Raw genomic sequence first — 26,983 nt, forward strand, 5'->3', positions numbered from 1 at the left:
GTCCTGATGGCAACTTTCAACTAGATAAGTAGTAGGACCAGGTGATTCCTTAAACTTTCTTAAAAAAGAAAACATTGTATGACTAATGGCACATCTAGCAACAATTAAATTTACTAATTTTGACATCAGAATTTTAACTCGGTGAGTGTACATTCCAACAGAACGCACATGTAGTATCACCATTGCACATCCACCTGCTCACCATAAATGGAGCAATACTCGAACAGGGTGTGATACTCGACAGGTCGCTCATGTTGTGGATGCCTTTGAGCATGCGTCACTGCGCCAGTTTTTGATATAACATTAGCGATTTGAACTAGTAATCTTCTGTGCTTAACACTCACGTGAACATGGCTGAAGGGTTGTCAGCTGATATATTGTGACAAGAAGTGTGCGTAATCCAAGTGCAGTCCCAAAACTTCATAGAATACTCTTTAAAGTGGGAAAATTTCAGTAATTGCAATGTTAAAGTAGTTTACCAATAGAAAACTGCCGGAGTTAAAGATATTGTCAAACCAGGTTTGAATTGTATTTTCATCTCGAAAGGCATTTGCTTGACGGTTGTTTGATGAGGAGTGGGAAAGAAAACATTTGAGGGCATAAGTTTAGAAGGATAAGTGTTTTAGGGATGACTTCCCAAACTAACTCTTGGATAGTTTTGTTTGCGACGTCAGGAGTGTGTGTTATCTCATAGTAATAACATATGATGCAGTTTCATCTGTCATTTCCCTTACACTCTGACCGAAAGATGTCGTAGTTGGTGGCAACTAATATCAGCAGCAATGGACACATCCCTGGGGAGTGGGTAGAGCGCAACACCTGTTTTAAGTCACCAGATGACACATATTATGTTAACACTGCCCTTTGCTAAAGTGTGTCTTTTCTGTTAGGCCCCATTTGTTAATTTTTTCTTAATTGTAGCTTGTCACCAGCAACAATATTGCATAGGGGTGCTTAATGAGTGAACTGAAGATATTCAAGCAAATATGCTGTAAAATTCACCTGTTTAGTTGTTGCTTTGAATTAGAGCATGTGGTACTCCTAAACCTGACAGTTAAATGGTCCCAGTTTATTGCATGTCAGTTATTGAAACTTCCTGAATGATGAAATTCATTCAAGCCAGAACTGTCTTCCTTGAAACAAGCAAATCCTTTTCTGACGTGTTTTGCTCGAAAGCACTAACCCCATCTACAGTATAAAGGACTTGGGCTGCGACTGCTGCCTTAATCTCTACTTAACCCAAAGTGTGCAATGTTACTAATGTTAGATTTTTGCCACACTGTTTTACAATGCTTATGCTATGTTCATAAGTAAAGTATGCATAATCCAACACATAGCTACAAGACACATACTAAAACTTAAGACAAGAAAATGGCAGCTGATGGACACTCAAAGCACTGCAACACTTGGTTGTTTGGCACGTGTTGTGAGGCAGCAAGTGGCTGCTTGTTGGTAGCTACAGTAGCCTGAGGAAACTCTCAAGCATATACTGTCCTGATCTTCACACAGCTATGAGCTGTTTTGTGATTTTTTTTCCTGAAGTTTTTACTATTACTGGGGTGAAGAAAATGAAGTGAATTATCTGGAGAAATACAGTTTTAAAAAATAGTAGAGTATGCGGACCTGTACTCGAAACTTCGTGGCTACATTTTGCAGTGTTTACCACTATCATGAGCTCATTCAGCACTCAGCAGCTCGAGTAGGAGACAACACTTCCTCCATACATTTCCACATTCTGTAATGTCGTGAAGTCATGCGTATGGTTGGACTGTCTGATGGGCGGTAAATTTTATTGGCGGCCATAACAGAACAACTTGGGCTTAGTCTCTGTGTCAGCCAGTCTCTAGCTGTGTTTTATGTCTGATGAGACTGTACATTTATGACTCATCTTCTGTATATGGTGGCTGTATTTAACATTAGAAATGTAAAATTATTAGAGATCACAGACCTGATATTCAACAGAAAGACTGATGAAATTTGCAGTTCAGAAATATAAAATCTTTCTTAAATCTTTCTATAAAGATTTTGAGAATCTGTGTGAATGCATACAATCTGTTATTACCAACATTTCTGATATGGCAGTGAGATATGTTTTTTTAAGTATGAAAACCATTCCAAAAGGAACAGTTTCTCAGTGAGCAATGAAGAGACCTATGTTGGGAACTACTAGGAGGAACAGTAAAGGATACAAACTAATTAGGAAAAGGCTGGAGTGGAAGATCTTAAAGTGGAATGAAAATAAAGTTGTAGTTGGAACATGTAGACAGACAAATGGAGCCCCCAGGGGGTCCACAACTCTTTCGTGGATACGTGCGTGGCGAGCACGGGGCCCCGAGCCATTGCAGCCTTCTTTCTCTCCCGGGCTGCATTTCCGTTCCCTTCCCCTCCTTTCCCCTCCATACCCCTTTCCCCTCGCCCTCTCCTCTCCCTCTATTGGTGTCCTTGCTTATGTTGGCCCCGCTATCCTCCTGGTTCTGTTGGTTTTACACTCTGGCTTTGTTGCGTAATCATCTCCTCCTTTTGGCATTCCTTGGTCCCCCTCTGGGGTTTGACCTCCATTCCAAAATTTCTTTTCCGTAGTGTGAGCCATTTGGGGAAGAGCACCTTACCTAGTGTCTCCGACGTGTGCCCTCCTAGTATATTCCACCTTTTCTTCTACGTCGTTGTCTGATGCTAGGGTGCATAGCCAGCACGGTAGCCAGCCCGTGTGGTGGGGTCGCTATGTACCCTTTTGGTTGAGCCCCCTGAACACACAGGGATCACACTTCTGATACCTGAGCTGTGACCTCCTCATGCATGCCTTGGAGTGGTTGCTCGTCATCCTGGAGCATCGGAACTCCCGGCAATGGCCGCCGTGCCAGACGGCCCTTGCTGTGGCTGGGTGGCGCCCGTGAGGAGAGCCCCTGATCGGAGTGGGTGGTATCAGGGCGGACGCTATGCAGATGAAACGCATAAGGGTCCAAACCTCTGGCCGCTCTTCTGCGGCCGTCTCTCTGCGTGGTACTGATTCCTCAAGTGCTGCTTCTCTTGCCCCTTCGGCCTTCCCTTCCGTGGCTACCCCCTGGGAGGAGGGTCAGGCACGTCGTCTAGGGGCAAAACCTTTCCCCCGTTATCTAGTTTGCACCAGGACTGATGGAGATACTTTCACCAGTGTCAAACCTTTATTCTTTGTGGAACACATTGAAGACAAGTTCGGCGAAGTGGACTCCCTGAGCAAGATGCGGTCGGGTTCGTTACTGATAAAAACTGCTTCGGCTGCCCAATCTGCGGCCCTTCGTGCCTGTACCCATCTTGGCACAATTCCCGTGTCCATTACCCCTCACCAGTCTCTAAATATGGTACAAGGTGTGATTTTTCACAGAGACCTCATCCTTCAAACTGATGAGGAACTTGGGGACAATCTCGGACGGCGGGGTGTTCACTTTGTTCGGCGTGTTCAGAAGGGTCCTAAAGATAATCGTATTGATACTGGTGCCTTTATCCTGGCCTTTGAAGGGGATACCCTTCCTGAGAAAGTTAAGATTATGGTCTATCGCTGTGATGTGAAGCCGTACATCCCACCTCCTATGCGGTGTTTTAAGTGCTTGCGTTTTGGCCACATGTCTTCTCGCTGTACCCAGGACCCTCTCTGTGGTGACTGTGGACGTCCACTCCATGAGGGGAGTCCCTGTGTTCCCCCTCCTGTATGTGTAAATTGTCATGGTAGTCATTCTCCACGTTCAGCAGATTGCCCAGTCTATAAGAAAGAAAAAAAGATACAGGAGTATAAGTCTCTTGATCGTTTAAGCTACACAGAGGCCCGTAAGAAATATGCACGATTGCACCCTGTGTCTATGACATCTAGTTACGCCTTGGTTACATCTTCATCCCTTCCTCCCCCTTCCTTACCCCCGTCCCGGACCCCTCTCCTTCCCCCCTCCCCTGCGGCTCCCACACCTTCTCCTCTGGGCGCCGCTCCCCCTCCCCAGCCGGAGAAGTGTCCCACTCCTTCGGCGTCTGCCGGTCAGGGGCGCCTCTCCCGGGATGCCCCTTCCCGGCACCTTCCAGGTCAAAGGTCTGCTGCAGCGCGGCGACCGCGAGAGCCGCGGTCTATCGGCCCCCAGGTCGCCCGGTCTCTTTCTGTTCCTGATCTTGCTGCAGCTGGCTCCATTATGCCACACAGCCCTCCTCGATCTCAGCCTGAAAAGAAGAAGAAACATAAGTCCCGGGACAAAGAGCCTCTGGTGTCACCGGAGGTCCCTTCCCCGGCTTCACAACCGGATTCTGACCTGTCGTTTATGGATGTCGCCCCCTCCTTGTCGGTGACGGGTGGGGACCCGGTGGTATGACTGGATTTAGCGTGTTCAGCCCTCATTTAAACCATCGTTCTGTGGTTCTCCAATGGAATTGTAATGGCTACTATCGTCACCTTCCGGAATTGAAATCCCTTCTTTCGTCCTACTCAGCAGCTTGTGTGGTTCTCCAGGAATCTCATTTTACTGATGCTCACTCACCGACCCTCCGTGGGTTCCGTGTTTTCTGTCGAAATCGGGTCGGACCCTTGCGGGCTTCTGGTGGCGTTTGTACGTTGGTCCGTACAGACATTGCTAGCACGTGGATTCCTCTCCAAACTACATTGGAAGCAGTTGCTGTTAGGGTCCACTTAGACTCTGCAGTCACAGTATGCAATCTTTATCTCCCTCCTGACAGGACTCTTACACCTGCTGCCTTAACCACCCTTCTTCAGCAACTTCCTCCTCCCTTCCTCCTCCTTGGGGATTTTAATGCTCATCATCCTTTGTGGGGCAGTGCCTTTCCATCTAGACGAGGTCTTCTTATCGACCAATTTATTGCAGACCACGACCTGTGCCTTCTTAATGATGGCTCCCCTACTCATTTCAGTGCTGGTCATGGTACCTTTTCTGCCATTGATCTTTCTCTTTCTTCTCCCTCTCTCCTCCCTTCATTACACTGGTCGCCACACGACGACCTTTGTGATAGTGACCATTTCCCGTTGATTATCACGCTCCCTTCCCGCTCCCCGATGGAGAGGTTACCTCGTTGGTCTTTCCACCGCGCCGATTGGCCTCTATATACTGCACAGGTCGAGTTTTCTCCCTCTTTGTCGGGTTGTATTGATGACGTCCTACGTGACGTGTCTGACGCGATTGTTCGCGCTGCTAACCTTGCTGTCCCGCGCTCATCTGGACAATTTCGTCGTCGGCAAGTCCCGTGGTGGAGTACGGCCATTGCCATTGCCATCCGTGATCGCCGTCGAGCTTTGCAACAGTTTAAGAGGCACCCATCTGTAGCCAGCCTTTCTACCTTTAAGCGCCTTCGCGCTAAAGCCCGTTATTTAATCAAACAGAGCAAGCGGATATGTTGGGAACGATTCGTTTCTTCCCTTGGTTCCACTGTCCCTCTGTCACGGGTATGGGCTACACTTCGCTCTCTCCAAGGTTGCCATCGGCAGTCCACCCTCCCAGGCCTTCACCTCCCAGATGGCATTTGTACGGACCCATTAGTTCTTGCAGAACATCTTGCGACCCATTTTGCAGTGGCATCAGCGTCGGCCTCCTATCCAGCTGCTTTCCTTCATCAAAAACAGCAGGCTGAAGCTGTCACCTTATGTTTCACCACTTGTGAGTCAGAATCTTACAACGAACCTTTCACTGAATGGGAATTTCTTTCTGCTCTATCTGCTTCTCATGATACGGCTCCTGGCCCAGATTCCATTCATAACCAGCTGCTTCAACATCTCAGTGCTCCACAACGGCACCATCTTCTTCGGGTGTTTAACCGTATCTGGCTCCAGGGTGACTTCCCTTCTCAGTGGAGGGATAGCATTGTGGTTCCTGTCCTTAAGCCTGGTCAGAACCCCCTATCTGTTGACAGCTATCGGCCAATTAGTTTGACCAATGTTGGTTGTAAGTTACTTGAACGGCTGGTAGCCCGTCGGCTCACTTGGGTCCTCGAATCTCGGGATCTATTGTCCCCTTACCAGTGTGGCTTTCGAGAGGGACGATCTCCAATCGATCATTTGCTTCGCTTGGAATCCGCAGTTCGGCAGGCTTTTTCCCAGCGCCGCCATTTGGTTGCAGTGTTTTTTGACCTTCGCAAGGCCTATGACACGGCCTGGCGCCATCACATCTTACTAACCCTTCATCAGTGGGGTCTTCGGGGCCCACTCCCGATTTTTATCCGCCAGTTCCTGATCCATCGGTCATTCAGAGTTCGAGTTGGTACTGCTTTTAGTTCTCCACGGACCCAGGAGACGGGCATCCCACAGGGTTCTGTCTTGAGTGTCCTTCTTTTCCTCATTGCTATCGATGGACTTGTGGCCTCTGTCGGTCCCTTGGTCGCCCCTGCCCTGTATGTGGATGATTTCTGCATTTGGGTTAGTTCCTCCTCGATGCCATCTGCAGAACGGCAGCTCCAGGTGGCTATATGGCGTGCCTCTGCATGGACCCTCTCCCACGGGTTTCAATTCTCTCCTTTAAAATCGCGGGTGGTCCACTTCTGTCGCCGTACTACGGTCCACCCTGATCCAGAGCTCTATCTCGCTGCACAAAGATTGCCTGTGGTTCCACAGTTTCGTTTCCTAGGTCTTCTTTTCGACAACAAGCTCACTTGGCTGCCCCATATCAGACTCCTGAAGGTAGGATGTTTCCGTAAACTCAATGTCCTTCGCTTCCTTGCCCACTCCTCCTGGGGTGCGGACCGTTCCCTCCTCCTCCGTCTTTATCGTGCTCTAGTTCTGTCACGTTTGGACTATGGTTGTCAAGTTTATGGTTCAGCTGCTCCTTCCGCGCTGCACGTGCTGGATCCAGTCCACCATCGTGGTATCCGTTTGGCCACCGGTGCCTTCCCTACTAGCCCTGTTGATAGTCTCCTGGTTGAAGCTGGGATCCCCCCCCTTTCTGTTCGGCGGTCCCAGCTTCTGGTGTCTTATGCCCTTACTATCCGTTCTTCTCCCGCTCATCCTTCCTATTCTATCCTATTCCCAGACCATGGACGTCGCCCGCCTGACTCCCGCCCTCGGGCGGGTTTACCGGTTGGGCTGCGCCTTGCGTCTCTTACCCGTGATTTTCGGCTTCCTTCTTTGTCCTGTCTTCCTCGCTCCCTCCCCTCCACCCCTCCTTGGTTAGTTCCTCGGCCTCGAATTCGGATGGATCTCCGCCGCGGTCCGAAAGATTCCATCCCCCCGGTGGTGTTCCGTTCCTTTTTCCGCCAAATTTTATGGGAGTTTCGGGATGCTGTTGTTTTTTACACTGATGGCTCTAAATCTGCTGATCAAGTTGGGTATGCCTTCACGTCCTTCGTTGGAACGGAAAATCATCTACTGCCACCCTCATGTGGGGTGTTTACTGCGGAATTGATGGCAATTTCCCGGGCCCTTACCTTTATTAAACAATCCCAACACAACCGTGTTTTGTTATGTACGGACTCGATGAGTGGCCTTCTTGCTATTGACCGGTGTTTTTCGCGCCATCCCTTGGTCTCTGCCATCCATGACCATCTTGCTGATCTTCACCGTGCTGCTTGTTCCATTGACTTCTTATGGGTCCCGGGCCATGTGGGTATCCCGGGTAATGAGCTCGCTGATCGTTTGGCTGGGGAAGCAGTTACTTACCCCCCGTTTTCTGTAACCCCTCCTGCAGCGGATTTACGGCTTCACATCAAATCCCACTTTGCACAGTCATGGGCCAATTCTTGGGAGGCTACTCCACTGTCTAATAAACTTCGTGCCATTAAGGTGAATACAGGCCCATGGCGTTCTTCCTTTAGCCTCTCCCGCAAGGACTCGACCACACTGTGTCGTCTCCGCATTGGCCATACCAGGCTGACCCATGGTTTCCTTTTGCGTGATGAGCCACCCCCGCTATGTGGTTGTGGAGCCTTCCAGTCAGTGGCCCACATTTTGGTTGAATGCCCCCTTCTTTTGGCTCTGCGTGCTAAGTACAGACTCCCCCACACTTTACCTTTGATGTTGGCTGACGATTCCCGGATGGTCTCTCTGGTTCTAGGTTTCCTCCGGGAGAGTGGTTTTTATTCTCAGTTTTAAAGTTTTTAATCTCCCTCTGGTGTTGGGGCAGGGCGGTGAGTGTTTGGGTGTCTCCCACTGTAGGCAGTGTTCAGAGATTCCCGATTCACCTCCCTGACCGGAATCCTCTTTTCTTTCACTTTTACTCTGTTTTTACCCCTTCTTTTTAAGGCTTGGTTAGTTTCTCTATTCCCATACGTACTTTCTGCATTATAGCAGTTGTACCTTTTAAGTCACAGGTGGTCTTGCCTATGCTGTTTCAGCATAGTGTTGGGTTCGTTCTCTTGCCAACTTCCCTCATTTGTTTTTACTAATGACAACGTGACTGCCCTTTTACGTTTCCCCTTTATCCGTTTTATTTTTCTGACTATACTGCGATGTCCCGTTAGCGGAATGGAGTCTATTTGAAACAAGGGACTGATGACCTTGCTGTTTGGTCCCTTTAACCTCAAACAACCAACCAACCAGACAAATGGAGCTGGTCCAAGATCATTTTTCCATACAAGTGACACATCAGTTGCCCCTGACCCCTCCTCCTGAGACATTTTGAAAATTGAGATAGATTCTGGTAGGTAGGCAAATGCTAATAACAGCATTTTGCTTGTAGTAAACAGGCTGTGAAGGTTTGTATGATGAAGGCTGTACTCTGCACCTGCACTGATCTGAACAAAACTAAGGCAGTGGGAACAGTAGTGAGAAATTGAAATGTCTAGCTAATGATTTAGTATCCCAGACACTGAAAAGAAAATTAACATTTATTTCACAGACGAAGACTATTTGTAGTATGTGAAATGGAAAGGCACTAGGGATGTACTTTCTTTGACAGTGAAACACAACATGGAAACATCTAATGTTGATGTCAGAATGGAGTTGGGAGTCATAGAAGAGATGAAACCTGATGTAGTTTAGATTGCAATAGAAACAAGATTGGTGTGGATCACAACGACCAGCAAATAGGCTTGTACCATTTTGAGAGGAAAAAAAAAATAAAGTTGTGGAAGAAAGTTGTTTTCGCCTTTTCATGATGATGATCATCTTAAATGTGTGTTCTATATAAAGTCAAAGTGTATTAGTAGACATCTTGTTCAGTTCATTACTAAATTGGCAGATGCCTTGGCCTGGCTGAATAAACTTCCACTTAAAAAATTTCACCTGTAAATATAACCGGTGGAAGACATTTTCCTAAGTTCTTCCAGCTTCAGAAAAGTCAAAATGGCCTTGGAGGAGATACAAAGTTAGTGCAGAAAGAAGCAAGCCAAGATTGTGCAAAGTGGCAAGGAGAGATACCAGATACTATTGTGAAGAGTGTGATGCAGGACTTCCTTTTCCAGAATGTGAAATTTTTCACACTAGATCAGATGTAACTAAGTAATAAAGAAAACCACATTTTCAAACAGTTTTATTTCTAGTAACAACAAATTCAAATTGTATCTCCGTTTAGAAAATTAAAGGCGAGACTGTTGCAAAAACAACACATTTTAATTTCAGTATAATAAAATTGTTGTTGAAATAGGTCTGTTTCTTTGCAGCATTTCTTCGAAAAAAGATCCATGTTTCAAATATAAACTGATCTAAAAAGTTCTGTGCATTAGAAACTGCTACACAAAATCCAGAACTGAAAATGTGCAGCATCAGTCAGTCAATGGAACTGTAGCCGCCCAGGCTGTGGAAATGGTTTTTAAATAAATAAAATAAAAAAATAATACTACATACAAATTGCTCTGTAAAAGAAATAAATGTTGTACTTTCATTCCAGTGCTGAATATTAAGATGAAACAATTCATTACCATTTAAAGTAATTTCTGAGATTTTAAAAGCTTGTAATGAAAGCAGAAAAAACGAGACCTGTTGTATTGTACTGGCTTAAAATAAAAATATGCTATCTATTAGACTGAGTGGAAAGGGTGAAAATACAAAGTTTCTGTAATTTTTAGTTTAGTGAAGGAACTCCGTAATTCTGTAAGTCAAGAGTTACTTAACTTTTCATTGGAGAATGGGACAGAAATACAAAAATCGTCATCTAATTTTAAATTAGACGACACTGTTCAACTGCATAAGATGTATGTTGCATGTGAAGGAATCAAATATTAGAAAATTTACCATGAAAAATTAAAAATTATCATCATAAGACAGAAAAATTTACCTTATGGACTGCTCTACTTTACCTATATCACTAAGTTTGTATTTCTTCTTCACTCCCTTGGGATAAATTGTCTTTTCTATTTCAAACTCTGAATGAGATTCAGATTTGCAGCAAGCATTTATCCACCCATTATCATACTGTCTCGAGCCCTCTTGCAATGTCATCATCTTTGAAAAAACTGCCAGTACTTTCAACTAGATCTGCTGCAGTGTATCAGTTCACAGTAACTATTTGGAGAGCTTTGTTCACTAGGTTGGATCCTAAACATAGTTTCATACCATATCACTGCACAACAAAGAAACAAGAATTCTTGTGACGTTCTTACAATACCAGTAGCACTGTTTCTTCCAAAAGCATCTCCCTTAGAATCTTTGCTAGTTTCATAAAAGGCACCATACACTTCCTCAATGTAGTATCCAACAGGCTCCAAGGTATCCATTTGATATTCCCAAGAAGTACCACTGAGAGGTTTTACAGCCAGATTAGATAAACCTCTCTTCAAAATACACCATCAAAACCTTGTTGAACTGCACTGAACACATGCACGCCTCACCTCTTTCTATCTGTGATAGGAAGTACCTGAAATATTGGAAGCTATAGATACCTCATTTGGGAGTGCCAGCTTCAATCTGCTCTTCTAAATTCATAACTTTTCTTTATGTAGTTCTTTTTTTTGCAACCCCCAGGGGGTCCACAACTCTCTTGTAGATACGTGCATGGCGAGCATGGGGCCCCGAGCTATTGCAGCCTTCCTTCTTTCCAGGGCTGCATTTCCTTCCCCTTTCCCTCCTTTCCCCTCCTTGTTCCCTTCACCTCGCCCTCACCTCTCCCTCTTTTGGTGTCCTTGCTTATGTTGGCCCCCGCTATCCTCCTGGTTCTGTTGGTTTTACAATTTGGCTTTGTTGTGTAATCACCTCCTCCTTTTGGCACTCCCTGGTCCCCCTCTGCTGTTTGACCTCCATTACTAAATTTCTCTTCCATAGTGTGAGCTATTTGGGGAAGAGCACCTTACCTAGTGTCTCTGATGTGTGCCCTCCTAGTAGTATATTCCACCTTTTCTTTCACGTTGTCTGATGCTAAGGTGCATAGCCAGCACGTTAGCCAGCCCGTGTGGTGGGGTCGCTATGTACCCTTTTGGTTGAGCCCCCTGAACACACAGGGATCACACTTCTAGTACCTGAGCTGTGACCACCTCATGCAAGCCTTGGAGTGGTTGCTCATCATACTGGAGCATAGGAACCCCCGGCAATGGCCGCCTTGCCAGACCACCCTTGCTGTGGCTGGGTGGCGCCCGTGAGGAGAGCCCCTGATCGGATTGGGTGGTATCAGGGCGGATGCTATGCAAATGAAACGCATATGGGTCCAGAACTCTGGCCATTCTTCTGCGTCTGTCTCTCTGTGTGGAACTGATTCTTCTACTGCTGCTTCCCTTGCCCCTTCGGCCTTCCCTTCCATGGCTACCCCCTGGGAAGAGGGTCAGGCCCGTCGGCTAGGGGCGAAACCTTTCCACCGTTATCTGGTTTGCACCAGGACTGATGGGGATACTTTCACCAGTGTCAAACCTTTATTCTTTGTGGAACACATTGAAGACAAGTTCGGCGAAGTGGACTCCCTGAGCAAGATGCGGTCGGGTTCTTTGCTGATAAAAACTGCTTCAGCTGCCCAATCAGCGGCCCTTCGTGCCTGTACCAATCTTGGCACAATTCCTGTGTCCATTACCCCCCACCAGTCTCTAAATATGGTGCAAGGTGTGATTTTTCACAGGGACCTCATCCTTCAAACTGATGAGGAACTTGGGGACAATCTCGGATGGCGGGGTGTTCACTTTGTTCAGCATGTTCAGAAGGGTCCTAAAGACAATCGCATTGATACTGGTGCTTTTATCCTGGCCTTTGAAGGGGATACCCTCCCTGAGAAAGTTAAGATTATGGTTTATCGATGTGATGTGAAGCCGTACATCCCACCTCCTATGAGGTGTTTTAAGTGCTTGCGTTTTGGACACATGCCTTCCCGCTGTTCACAGGCCCCCTCTGTGGTGACTGTGGATGTCCACTCCATGAAGGGAGTCCCTGTGTTCCCCCTCCTGTGTGTGTAAATTGTCATGGTAGTCATTCTCCACATTCACCAGATTGCCCAGTATATAAGAAGGAGAAGAAGATACAGGAGTATAAGCCCCTCGATCGTTTAACCTACACAGAGGCCCGTGAGAAATATACACGTCTTCACCCTGCGTCCATGACATCTAGTTACGCCTTGGTTACATCTTCACCCCTTCCTCCCCCTCCTTACCCCCATCCGTGACCCCTCTCCTCCCCCCCCCCCTCCCCTGCTGCTCCCACACCTTCTCCTCTGGGCGCTGCTCCCCCTCCCCAGCCGGAGAAGTGTCCCACTCCTTCGGCGTCTGCTGGTCAAGGGCGCCTCTTCCAGGAGGCACCTTACCGGCCAAAGGTCTGCTGCCGCGCGACGACCGTGAGAGCCGCGGTCTGTCTGCCCCCAGGGTCGCCCGGTCTCTTTCTGTTCCTGATCTTGCTGCAGCTGGCTCCTTTATGCCACACAGCCCTCCTCGATCTCAGCCTGAAAAGAAGAAGAAACATAAGTCCCAGGACAAAGAGCCTCTGGTGTCACCGGAGGTCCCTTCCCCGACTTAACAACCGTATTCTGACGTGTCATTCATGGATGTCGCCCCCCTCCTTGTCGGTGACGGGTGGGGACCCGGCGGTATGACTGGCTTTAGCGTGTTCAGCCCCCATTTAAATCATCGTTCTGTGGTTCTCCAATGGAATTGTAATGGATACTATCATCACCTTCTGGAATTGAAATCCCTCCTTTCGTCCTACTCTGCAGCTTGTGTGGTTCTCCAGGAATCTCATTTTACTGATGCTCACTCACCGACCCTCCGTGGGTTCCGTGTTTTCTGTCGAAATCGGGTCGGACCCCTGCGGGCTTCTGGTGGCGCTTGTACATTGGTCCGTACAGATATTGCTAGCATGTGGATTCCTCTTCAAACTACATTGGAAGCGGTTGCTGTTAGGGTCCACTTAGACACTGCGGTCACAGTTTGCAATCTTTATCTCCCTCCTGACAGGACTCTTACACCTGCTGCCTTAACTGCCCGTCTTCAGCAACTTCCTCCTCCCTTCCTCCTCCTTGGGGATTTTAATGCTCATCATCCCTTGTGGGGCAGTGCCTTCCCATACAGACGAGGTCTTCTTATAGACCAGTTTATTGCAGACCACGACTTGTGCCTTCTTAATGATGGCTCCCCTACTCATTTCAGTGCTGGTCATGGTACCTTTTCTGCCATTGATCTTTCTCTTTTTTCTCCCTCTCTCCTCCCTTCATTACACTGGTTGCCACATGACGACCTTTGTGATAGTGACCATTTCCCGTTGATTATCTCACTCCCTTCCCGCTCCCCGATGGACAGGTTACCTCGTTGGTCTTTCCAATGTGCCGATTGGCCTCTATACACTGCACAGGTCGTTTTTTCTCCCTCTTTGTCGGGTTGTATTGATGTCCTACGTGACGTGTCTGACGCGGTTGTTCGCGCTGCTAGCCTTGCTGTCCCGCGCTCATCTGGACCATTTCGTCGCCGGCAAGTCCCATGGTGGAGTACGGCCATTGCCATTGCCACCCGTGATCGCCGTCGAGCTTGGCAACACTTTAAGAGGCACCCATCCGTAGCCAGCCTTACTACCTTTAAACGTCTCCGCACTAAAGTCCATTATTTAATCAAACAGAGCAAGCGGATATGTTGGGAACGATTTGTTTCTTCCCTTGGTTCTACTGTCCCTCTGTCACGGGTATGGGCTACACTTCGCTCTCTCCAAGGTTGCCATCGGCAGTCCACCCTCCCAGGCCTTCACCTCCCAGATGGCCTTTGTACGGACCCATTAGTTCTTGCAGAACATCTTGCGACCCATTTTGCAGTGGCAACAGCATCAGCCTCCTATCCAGCTGCTTTCCTTCACCAGAAACAGCGGGCTGAAGCTTCCACTTTGTTTTACCCCTTGTGAGTCAGAATCTTAAAACGAACCTTTTACTGATTGGGAATTTCTTTCTGCACTTTCTTCTTCTCATGATACGGCCCCTGGCCCGTACTCCATTCCTAACCAACTGCTTCAACATCTCAGTGCTCCACAATGGCAACATATTCTTCAGGTGTTTAACCGTATCTGGCTCCAGGGTGACTTCCCTTCTCAGTGGAGGGATAGCATCGTGGTTCCTGTGCTTAAGCCTGGTAAGAATCCCCTATTTGTTGACAGCTGTCGGCCAATTAGTCTGACCAATGTTGTTTGTAAGTTACTTGAACGGATGGTAGCCCGTCGGCTCAATTGGGTCCTCGAATCTCAGGATCTATTGTCCCCTTACCAGTGTGGCTTCTGAGAGGGACGGTCTCCAATCGATCATTTACTTCGCTTGGAATCCGCAGTTCGGCAAGCTTTTTCCCAATGCCGTCATTTGGTTGCAGTATTTTTTGACCTTCGCAAGGCCTATGACACGGCCTGGCGCCATCACATTTTACTTACCCTTCATCTGTGGGGTCTTTGGGGCCCACTCCCGATTTTTATACGCCAGTTCCTGTTCCATTGGTCATTCAGGGTTCGGGTTGGTACTGTTTTTAGTTCTCCACGGACCCAGGAGACGGGCATCCCACAGGGTTCTGTCTTGAGTGTCCTTTTCCTCATTGCTATTGATGGACTTGTGGCCTCTGTTGGTCCTTTGTTCGCCCCTGCCCTGTATGTAGGTGATTTCTGCATTTGGGTTAGTTTCTCTTTGATGGCCTCTGCAGAGCGGCAGCTCCAGGGAGCTATACGGCATGCCTCTGCATGGACCCTCTCACACGGGTTTCAATTCTCTCCTGTAAAATCGCGGGTGGTCCACTTCTGTCGCCGTACTACGATCCACCCTGATCCAGAGCTCTATCTTGATGCACGACGATTGCCTGTGGTCTCACAGTTTCGTTTCCTGGGTCTTCTTTTCTCCAATAAGCTCACTTGGCTGCTCCGTATCAGACTTCTGAAGGTATGATGTTTCCGTAAACTCAATGTCCTTCGCTTCCTTGCCCACTCCTCTTTGGGTGCAGACCGTTCCCTCCTTCTCCGTCTTTATTGTGCTCTAGTTCTGTCTCGCTTGGACTATGGTTGTCAAGTTTATGGTTCGGCTGCTCCTTCCACACTGCATGTGCTGGATCCCGTCCACCATCATGGTATCCGTTTGCCCACCGGTGCCTTCCCTACTAGCCCTGTTGATAGTCTCCTGGTTGAAGCTGGGATCCCCCCCCCCCCCTTTCTGTTCGGCGGTCCCAGCTTCTGGTGTCTTATGCACTCTCTATCCGTTCCTCTCCCACTCATTCGTCCTATTCTATCCTGTTCCCAGACCATGGACGTCGCCCACCCGATTCCCGCCATCGGGCGGGTTTACCGGTTGGGCTCCGCCTTGCGTCTCTTCGCTATGATTTTCAGCTTCCTTCTTTGTCCTGTCTTCCTCACTCCCTTCCTCCCCCCCCTGCCCCTCCCCCTTGGTTAGTTCCTCGACCTCGAATTTGGATGGATCTCTGCCGAGGTCCAAAAGATTCCATCCCCCCGATGGTGTTCCGTTCCTTTTTCCGCCAAATTTTATGGGAGTTTAGGGATGCTGTTGTTTTTTACACTGATGGCTCTAAATCTGCTGATCATATGGGGTATGCCTTCACGTCCTCTGTTGGAATGGAAAATCATCTGCTGCCACCTACATGTGAGGTGTTTACTGCGGAATTGATGGCAATTTCCCAGGCCCTTACCTTTATTAAACAGTCCAAACACAACTGCGTTTTGTTATGAACGGACTCGGAGTGGCCTTATGGCTATTGACCGGTGTTTCTCGCACCATCCCTTGGTCTCTGCCATCCATGACCATCTCACTGATCTTCACCATGCTGCTTGTTCCGGTGACTTCCTTTGGGTGCCTGGCCGTGTGGATATCCCAGGTAATGAGCTTGCTGATCGTTTGGCTGGGGGAGCAGTCACTTACCCTTCCTTCTCTGTAAACCCTCCTGCAGCGGATTTACAGCTTCACATCAAATCCCACTTCGCACAGTCATGGGCCACCTCTTGGGGGGCTACTCCCCTGCCTAATAAACTTCGTGCGATTAAGATGACACCAGGCCCGTGGCGTTCTTCCTTTCGCCTCTCCCGAAAGGACTCGACCACACTGTGTTGTCTCCGCATTGGCCATACCAGGCTGACCCATGGTTTTCTTTTGCGTGATGAGTCACCCCCACTTTGTGGTTATGGAGCCTCCCAGTCAGTAGCCCACATTTTGGTTGAATGCCCCCTTCTTTTGGCTCTGCGTGCTAAGTACAGACACCCCCGCACTTTACCTTTGATGTTGGCTGAAGATTCCCGGATGGTCTCTCTTGTTCTCGGTTTCCTCTGGGAAAGTGGTTTTTATTCTCAGTTTTTATTCTCAGGTTTTTAATCTCTCTGGTGTTGGGGCAGGGCGGTGAGTGTTTGGGTGCCTCCCACTGTTTGGAGATTCCCCGACTCACCTCCCTGAGCGAGATCCTCTTTTCTTCCCCTTTTACTCTGTTTTTACCCCCCCCCCCCCCCCCCTTTTTTTTTTTTTTTTTTTTTTTTTTTTTTTTTAAGGATTGGTTAGTCTCCTTTTCCCATACATACTTCTACATTCTAGCGGTTGCACCTTTTAAATCGCAGGTGGTCCTGCCTCTGCTGCTTCATCATAGCGTTAGGTTCGTTCTCTTGCTAACTTCCCTCATTTTGTTTTTACCATTGACAACATACTGCCCTTTTACATTTTTAGCCTTTTCCCTTTTATTGTTCTGACTTTCCTGAGATGTCACACTCGCGGAATGGACTGCATTTGAAACAAGGGACTGATGACCTTGCTGTTTGGTGTCTTAAACCCCAATTAACCAACCAATATTTGCAAATTAACTTCAACTTATTAACTAGTACATCAAGAACAAGAAGAAAGTAGAATTTTCATTGATTTCAGTTTTTTTCCCATTAAAATAGTTCTTAAATGGAGGAATTGAAGTGTTAAAGATATAAGTAATCACTGCATAGAATAAATTAGACATTTTTTATGTATTTCGATTAATAACATCTATTTTGGATTATTCTTACTTTAGTTTTTAATGTAAGCCACAACAGATGAACAGTCTTAATGATTTTGATTTGTAACAGGTCTACGAACCAGAGGATTAACAACTGATACCTTCGCCTCGGCTGACACTAATGATATGAGTGACATGCAGTTAGCTTTGGACCGTAACTTGGAAGAAATGTGTGGTTCATTGTCTCGGCTGAAAGGTTTGGCTGCTGGGTTAGGGGAAGAAATTGACTCTCAGAATGAGCTACTTGATAAAATAACAGACAAAACAGACACAGCAGATACCACTTTGCAGCGCCAAAATAAGGATATGCGTCGCTTGCTGGGCAAGAAATAGTGTGTTGGTGACAACATAATAGGACAGTGGGACCTTACAAAGATGGAAACTTGAGCTGCCATTACCATCTTGTGGTGTGAAGAGTTCTCTTGGTGTGTTTCTTATGAAACAGTTTGTTTCCTTCCAGTGAACACTGAAATTTATTTACATGGAAGGTGGAAATTTGTGTCAGTTTTTAAAGTGATTTTTTTCCTTATGAAATCTGACACATGTAAAAACAAGCACAGCTTAGTGTAGATGTCATTATGCAATCTCAGTGATATGTTAATTCAGCAAGCTATGTTAATTTGTTAAATGTTTTGATGAGACCTATTGTTCAGTCTGTGTTGAATGCATCATTTTTGTGATGTGGTGAGAGAGATTGTAGGGGAGGCTACAAGGTGTGTGTGTGTGTGCGCGCGTGTGTGTGTGTGTGTGTGTGTGTGTGTGTGTGTGTGTGTTTTTTTTGGGGAGGGGGGGGGGTGGTACTGAAGTACTTAGTTATTTTTCCTATTCCAACAAAAGTCTTGGAAGAATGTATTAAATTTCTGTAAATAATAGCAACCTTGTTTTCATGTTTTTTATTTGAGAAAACATTGATGTGTTTCTGTGTGATAGCATACAGTAAAATTGATATTAATTGTTCAAATGAATGAAGATTTTATGAAGGTTTGCTCAATTTACTTTCCTTTCCTGCCCAGGTAGTATTCCTATCAATTGTGATTCATTAAAACAAGACAAAATGTTCTGCTTCTATGCAGCACTTGTGTTCTACAAATGAAAAAATTATGTGGTGCATTTAATATACCTCTGGTGTTCTCATTGTAGTTCACAAAATATTTTGTTTGTAAAATGTTTCATATATAATAAAATTGTTTTTTACTTTATGTAGAACTTTTTAAATTTCATGATACATCTCTTTTTGTATTGGCTATTCATGTGGTGAGTTTTTGTGAATAGATTGAGTTTTGGTTTTGCATTGATTCTGTAAACATGTTGATCTTGCCTTAAGGTGGCTAGATCTCTTGCAAAGTGTGGCAGCAACACAGAAATGCATTCTCAGTGTGAGTACAGACAGATTCCATTCTGTTATTTCCTCTTTTCGCATCTGCTGCGTTTGCCATGACTGTCTTAATGCAGGATTGTGCTCTGCTTGTAAAGCTGTATTACAAGAATGGTGACTGTGCACATTCACTGTGCAGAAGTTCCGGACACTGAAGGATTTATAAAAAAAAGAAGTTGGTCTGATGACTACCATGGGTCTCAAGAAAATGATTCTGGAATTCGTAAAGACGGGTTCTTTTGGTGTGCAACCTAGTAGAGGGGGGAAACAAATTAATTTGACATCAGTGGAAGCAGTGGCCAGTGCAATGCAGGGGGAGACAATTGGTGGTGTGCAAACATGTAGTGCACGGAGAATTTCCTGATCATGGGACATACCCGTGAGCACAATGCGTAAAATCCTAAGAAACATTCCTTTTTTTATCCATTCAAAATTACCCATGTTACCCATGTGCACGAGTTGCTTCCCGTTGATCTGCCAGCAAGAAAGACTTTTGCTTTGGAATTTATTGCTCGCATGGAAGTGGTCAATGATTGGCCATGAAAGATTTTGTGGACAAAGCCCACTTCCATCTGACAGGATATGTCAATAGACGGAATTGTCAAATATGGGCAACAGAAAATCCACACGCAAATCAAACTACCACTTCATCCTGAAAAGGTCACTGTGTGGTGCGGGTTTATGGCATTCTTTATCATAGGGCCATATTTTTTTCGATGAGACGGTTGCTTCCAGTCCTGTTACCTGTACAGTCACTGGTAACTGCTACGAGTGTCTTACACAACCACGTCATTCCAGCTCTCCAACAGTGTGTGTGTGTGTGTGTGTGTGTGTGTGTGTGTGTGTGTGTGTGTGGATGGGATCATTTTTATACAAGGTGGCACACATCCACACACTGGAAATTCAGTTAAGCAACTGCTGAAGCATCATTTCAGAAATGATAGAATTATCAGGCGCCATTTCCCTAGAGCCTGGCTGTCCCGATCACCTGATCCTAATCCGTGTGACTTCTGGCTGTGTGGCTGTCTTAAGGATGTTGTTTTCAGTGTTCAGATTGCAAACATAGCTGCTTTGAAGGAACACATTGCACAACACATTCTGAACGTGAGCCTGGAAACACTTCGATCAGATGTGGAACATACTGTTTCTCGATTTCAACTTGTTGCAGAAAATAGTGGAAAGCATATTGAACATGTTTCACACCAGTCACACGGAAATTAATAATCTAATTTGATTTATGCTTTTATGCAGTTTTTAGCCTCAGGATAATTAAAAACCGTTGTGATTGATGTTTTTTATGTGGTTCTTGGCCTCAAGACACTTAAAAACAATTTTTCCCATCTGTTGTGATATGACGTATTTGTGGTAAACGGGCTTACGTAACTAACAGTATCACACCTTGTACACCCATGTACACTGAGTAGTACAGTTTGTTTAATGCCAAATGTACATCTTAAGCACTGTTGTATGGTTGATTTGTCGTTTGTAGTCAACCATTATTAAATTATGGTGCTTACATTGCCATCTATTGCTACATTTTGTAACTATTTATTTTTCTTCTGCCATGTTTTCCCCCTTCTCCAATAATATTCCGTTGCAATTTGCTGTCATTCTGACCAGTGGTGTTACTTCTACTTTAACTTTAATTATAATCACCCTGTACATCACACCAGTTACAATGATTGTCCACAGTGTCGAACATATATATGACTCTTGCAGAAATCTTTGCAGTATGCAGACACTGTAATTTCTACTCTGACTGCTGAATCATAGTAGCAGCATCAGTGGAAAAGATTTTTTGCTACTGAATCCTTTGTTTGTCCTCATGGACCAAAACCTCAACTTTGGTGCAGAGATTTGTGTGTTTCAGTGATCCACTGAGCTATGCTGGCTGGAGTAATGTGCCTGGTAGGGTCATCCATGACAAGACTGGTGAGTTTCCACACAAATTGTAGTCCCCCAAGGGACCCCAATCTTTGGAGTATGGGATTGGGATGGACAATTAGCTAAGACCTGCATTACTTCCCCTGGCTTGTGAGGCTGCTTCTGTTTTCTTTTCTGTCTGTCTCCCTCTGGCAACTTTTTCTTTTTTCTTTTTACCCCTATGGTGTTAGGTTTTGAGGCCAAAGTGTGCCATGCATTTTTCCTTTTCTAAATGGACCACCACCTGCTGAGGATAAGTTGCAGCCTGCTTCTTTGTAGGATGAGGGCTCCTCAACTGATAAGTGACCATCCTTGATGCAAAAGGCAGCCTCCTAACAGGCTGTGAAGGGGGCACCCTTGCTGGTGATAGTTGGCTTCCCTGCCATGTAGAAATGTGTAGTCACAAAAATTTAGAGCATATGTGCAAAATTGACAATTTCTATGATCAAGCAACAACAGGAACTGATCCAAAAGTGGCTGCATGGTATGTACTGTGTCTTAGTGAGAGCAGGGCATTCAGAAACTTGACAGACCAACTGAAAAAGCATCAAATAGGAATAGCAGTGAACCAGGAGATTAGGTGGAAGACCTCCCTGTTGTGGATACTGGTGACTACACAATGTTTTGCAGCAGCAATGATACAGCCATTCTTGAAACCAGTTGCCTAGTACACAGGACAGACTAGTCAGTGATATCTAATTCTGAAGCCATTAATGGTAGGATATGCACAGGAAGAATAAAAATGACGTCCTTCAGTATTACACTGATGCTCCAACATAGAAAGTGAATGAGGTGGCCAAAGACTCCTTTTATGAACTGGTTGAAGGTGCATAAGATCGGATAGAAAATTTTGTGTAGCTGATTGTAGAAGATAAGAATGCCAAGGTGAGAAGAGAAAGTGTTTAGGTCAAATGGGGGAAAGTCCAGTCTGCCTGAAGAGTGTGCTGACAGTGGACTGAGGCTGGTTGATTTTGCTGTAAACAAAAAGTTCATCATAACTGGCACCATATTCCCACAAAGTAATTCTACAAAGGGGCAGGGAAGTCTCCGAATGGAAACAGTCAACCAGATAGATAATATACTTAGCCAAAGAAGGCATGGCCGAGACATTGAGTAGATTAAGGTGGGGGGAACTGTTGCTGATTTGGATTACCATATAGTAGCAGTCAAGTATAAGCAAAAGATATAAACAAGAATCTGTAACCATGTAGAAAGGGACATAAAGTATTGCTTGGATCCAATCAACACCAACAAAGGGAAGAGCAGAATTCCAAAGAGAAGTGGACGAAATGATGAAAGTGATTGCCACTGAGGAGAGAGAAATCCTTAAGAGCAGTAGCTACCAATGGAAAGATCAAAACAACAGAAGTCAAGCTGGAATTGGAAAAGTAAGATAAAGTGAGTGGTTCAGTGATATTGAGAAGGCTATTGAGGAATAAAATAGTACAGAGACACTTCAGTGGGGTGCAGTGCAGCAAAAACTATATGCGAAGGAAACAGAATTTGAGAAAAGCAGATCGAAGAGCCTTGAGGAATGTAAAATGAAAAGACAATTAAGGGAATAAAAGATAGAAAACAAGGATGTTAGCATCGGACAGATATACATTGATATAGATGGAAAGTTGATCAGAGATGAAACTAAAATAGTAAAAAGATTGGATGAATATTTTAAAGAGCTGCTGAAATCTAGGGAAATCCAGTAGTTTGAAGAACAGGTGGAACAAATTGGTACCAGTGATGACAAAGAATCAACATTGGACAAACTGATGGTAAATGTTAAGGAGATGAGGGACAAGAGTTGTGGGCGCAGATAAGATAGCAAGTGAAATTTTCAAGTGTGGTGGTACAAAGGGATTAAAGAAAATGCTTGAACTGGTTTAAAAACTTGTAGAAGTAAAAAATGCCAACAAGCTGTAACACATCCACTATTATGCTAATACACAAAGACAATAGAACAAATTGCAATAACCTTAGAGGAATGGCACTGGTGAATGCTGCCTAAAAAAACGATACTGGACAAGAAATTACCACCATATGCAGAAGCTACGGTTGTGGATTATTAGTGCGGGTTCAGGAATTAAAGAGCAACAACAGATTAGATGTTTGCCCTTAGATTATTTTATAAAAGTGTTAAGAGTTCAGTGTAATAGTGCATTTTATATGTGTTGGTTTTAAATCAGTGTGTGACAATGTCAACAGAAGTGGTCTTTGAGGTGTTTATGGGAGCTGGGGATACCATCAAAGCAGATAGGACTTGTGAAAATGATCCTAAACACCACCAACTGCAAAAAAAAGCTAATGGCAAATATTTCAGTACTTTTTGTATCACCGAAGTTAAGTTGGCTCTGGTGGCTGTCATCCAAAAACTGACAAGCAAAACAGATGGTGCTTGGTGCTATTTTCAACAGTGTGACTCAGAATATGGTATTTTCAGATGACATAGCCTTGTGTAGGAGAAGTATAGAACATTTGCTGGAAAACTACATAGTTTTGCAATACAAAGTGACTGCAGTTGACTTGGTCATAAGGAACAAACTAAGTCTGTCATCAAAACCTGCAACAAAACAAGGTGGAAAGGTGCTGATCTGTTGGAAAGAGTAAATCAGTTTTAGTATTGAGGAGAGGGGGGGGGGGGGGGGGGAGGTGAGATATGATTATGGAAGCAAAGATAAAGGCAAGAATAACTGCAGGTAACAGATGGTATTAAAACTTCCTTAACGTGCTGTGATTTTCCAACACTACAAGATAGCTGAAGATAAGTTTACAAAATGATTATAAAACCAGTTATGAATGGCTCTAAAATGTGGAGACTAACCCGACAGGTTAGAAATGTTTTGGATGCTTGGCAGAGCAGAGTACTGTGCAATATCTGAGACAGTGTTTGAATCTGGTGCTTGGAGAATTAGAACCAATATAGAAATGTACATACTCTCTAAACGTTCTACCAATCACTGTAGCTGTAAAGGCACAACAGTTACAGTGGCTGGTGTACGTAAAGAGCATGGAAGAACAGTGAGTGCCAAAGAATGCATTAAGTATAAAGCCAGAGGATAGCCACCTCAGTGGGGAGACCAAGATTATGTAGAGACAGATGTGAGAAGGTTAGGAGTATGGAACTGGAGAAGGTTGGCAAAGTAGAGAGATGATAGGAGGAGACAGATGGTGGACAAGGCCTGGGCCCTTTGTTGTCTGTAGCACCAGCAAAGAAAAAAAGGATCTTTTGTTATTGTCACTTGGTTTGTAGGCTTTAGCTAAGTTTGAGTTTTTTGTGCTTTTGTTTTGATTTTGTAGTAAAAATATGCAATGAAGAGGAGAAACATTTGAAGCAAGTGGTTTTATGAAGCCCTTGGTGTGTCAATGAAACTGAAGTATTTGATGGTGATTTAGATTACATGTTATCTGAAAGTAGTGGCAAATATAAATTTATTTGGTTCTGAGTTGCTGTTATGTTTATAGTTTTATTTTCATAGATCGTGTTGTAATGAATGATGTAGGTGCAGCAGGAAAAGAATGAGCATGTACCAGCTTATACACATATGCCTATTAAAAATAGAAAAAGGTGTGAAAGTGAATTTGATGGCAACTGTACAGATGTGGATGACATCGTTGACATAATTGTGTATACAGCCCCTCTTGGATTGAAGCAGAACAGCCATGTCCACTGTTACGTAACTGGGTACAGTGGGACATGTTCATGCTCACAGCACTCGAAAATGGCCTGTAAGGCAGAAATTGGCCAGCCGTGTGTAATTAATTAAATACGCCAAACAACACCTGAGGTGGGACCCGTACACTAACAAATGAGGTGTGATCAAAAAGTAATGGGAATATTTTGTTTTCCTTAAAGAACCTTTAATTGTCGTCGTCATCATAAACATCAACTGCTACGTTGTCTCTTTCAAAGTAATCCCCCCTCAGATACTCCACACTTGTGCCAGAAATTTTTTCAAGTTTGGGAAGCATTTATGGAACTCACTTTTTGTGATGGTGTTCAGTGATTCTGTTTGTTTCATCAGTTTTGGCAAAAATGTCCTTTCGTGGTTCTCTCCAGCCTCAAGAATAGAAGGAAGTCACAGGGGCTGTGTTCGGCGAATACGGTGTTATGCCAAAAAATCATGACCAAGCATGGAGGTGTGAGTGGGAGCATTATAATGATGCAATTTCTATGAGTGGTTTTGCCACCATCCTGGTCATTTTCTTTGGGTTGCTTCAAAAAAATGGAGCATAACTTCTTTATTGATTGTATGAACATGGGGGAGTAACTGGGTGTACTGTTTCATTGTAATTGAAGAAGACAGTGAGAAGAACTTTCGCATGTAATCAAATTTGGCAATTTTTTTTAGGCAGTTTCCATTGGGATGATGGGGCCTTGGTTTTGACGTCATACCCATATACCCATGTTTCATCACCTTTTATAACCTCCTTTAGAAGTTCAGGATTGTCTACTTCATCCAACAATTCCTGAGTGATGTCTACGTGGTGTCATTTTTGGTAGAACATTTGGGAACAAACATTACTGCTACATGTTTCATGCCAAAAAACATCCAAAAAATTGTTCAGCATGAGCCAGAGGATATAGAAACATCAGCAGCCCCTCTATTAGTAATTTGATGATTTTTCCAGAACTGTCTTCTTTACTACTTCCACATTTTCATCAGTAATTGATGTGCTAGAGCATCCCAGGAGGTTGTAGTCTTTAACATCTTCTTGATCCTCTTTGAAATGTTCATACACTTGTAAATTTTTGTCTTAAATATAATAGATTCACCAAAGGCCACAACTGATATTTTGAATGCGGTGCTGCACTTTATTTCATTTTTTAAGTAAAATTTAATGCAAATTCTGTGCACTATTTTTTTTAGAAGTAAAAATTTGCCGAGCACTCAAAATATATATAACCTGTTCAGCTGTCGGCAATAAAGTAAATATTCAAAACATATGAAGAGATAAATATGCGTAAGTAACATATGTACAAACAAGATAAAAATATTGAAAATCAGATTTATAAAGCCTGCGAAATTTAAAAAAAATTTTTTTGGTAGCTGTAAAGGAACATGTGAAATGTTATTCAAGGCACAAACCTGCAAAGCTAAGATCAGAGAATAAGTTTCTGCCTAATTTTAGTTTAAAACAATGGAAAACTGTAACAATAGCAAAATCAAAAAGATCGTTGCTTTTCACTGCATACAGCAAAAGTGAGAGGCCAGATATGAAGTGTTGGAGTGCTGAAACTGCTGTCAGTTGTAATTTTTACCCCAATGGTTTTCCAAGGGATAGATTTCTAAACATACTATCAAACTTTCACCTGAATAACAAGAAGCTGCACAAGGATTTGATGTATTTTATAAAGTTCGACCTCTCCTCAATTGATAGAGTGGAATTCAAAAGTATTTGTTACTCAGAAGCTGTAACTGTTGAAGGAATTTCTCTTTAGAGGAAGAGTAAGCTTTGAGGTTTGTGGCCAATAAGCCAAATAAAAATGGTTTGAAGATTTATATCTTAGTGGAATCCAGGACAGGATGTGCGTGGAATTTTGAAGAATAATTGGAGATGAGGCAATAAATTAGTGCTTCTGGCATGATACAATAACTAGTAAGCTGCCTAATGTTGACAGTTTTTAAGCAAGTGTACACTTAACTAAAGCTAATACTTTTATTATTAGGACAGTAATGAACAGGAAAGAACTGCCAAAATCACTGAAAGACATGAAGCTAAAAAGAGGAACAAGTTTCCTGCTACAAAAGGAACAAGTTTCCTGCTACAAAAGGAACAAGTTTCCTGCTACAAAAGGAACAAGTTTTCTGCTACAAAAGGAACTTGTTTGCCTTGACCTGGGAGGAGAAGAGAGATTTTTTGATGACGAATACAAAGGCACACAGGTACAATGCAGTGTTACAGCAAAGAGATAAAAAAAACAAAAAAACTGGAGCAGTTGCTGACTAATAAACACAAGGCTGAGATAGACCTGTTTGACCACTGTCATATAGAGGGCACTGGACTACAAAATATTGACATGGAGGCTTTTCACTGCATTATAATGGCAGTATCTAATATCTCCATACTGCGCAATACAATCAGAGAGAGAGACTCACTCCAATGAAGTTAGTGTAGATAATATGTACAGGCTTTGTGCTCTTTGCTGGGGAGTCACCATAGAGCTTTTCAGAAGGCCCAAGAAAAGCAGCTTGACTTTCAGAAAAATTCGTTCATAATCACACAACAATTGCATGAGGGAAGAAGAAAAAGAGAAAGGAGTTGATGTAGTGAGCAGTGGAAAGGGGAAATTTTTAACAAGGAAGGCTAACTTTGGTATTGTCTCTTTTGAGTTTGTAATGTAAAGTGGCTGGAAAGAAATTAAAAAAAAGGTCAAGTGGTTGTGTACATGTGTAAATATTGGAATCC

The 26,983-nt window shown here is 44.4% G+C and overlaps 1 protein-coding gene across 1 annotated transcript in view; it reads left to right on the forward strand.

The window, feature by feature from the left end:
- The window catches only part of LOC126419220 (synaptosomal-associated protein 29), a 40,140-nt gene extending 21,877 nt beyond the window's left edge, over positions 1–18,263 (forward strand). Inside the window, exon 4 of the mRNA XM_050086355.1 lies at positions 17,354–18,263. Coding sequence (XP_049942312.1) covers positions 17,354–17,616 — 263 coding nt within the window. The 3' untranslated portion in view covers positions 17,617–18,263. The remainder of the gene's footprint in view (positions 1–17,353) is intronic.
- The last annotated feature ends 8,720 nt before the right edge of the window (positions 18,264–26,983 follow it).

Source organism: Schistocerca serialis, chromosome 9 (genome assembly GCF_023864345.2).
Source record: "Schistocerca serialis cubense isolate TAMUIC-IGC-003099 chromosome 9, iqSchSeri2.2, whole genome shotgun sequence".
NCBI lineage: Eukaryota > Metazoa > Arthropoda > Insecta > Orthoptera > Acrididae > Schistocerca > Schistocerca serialis.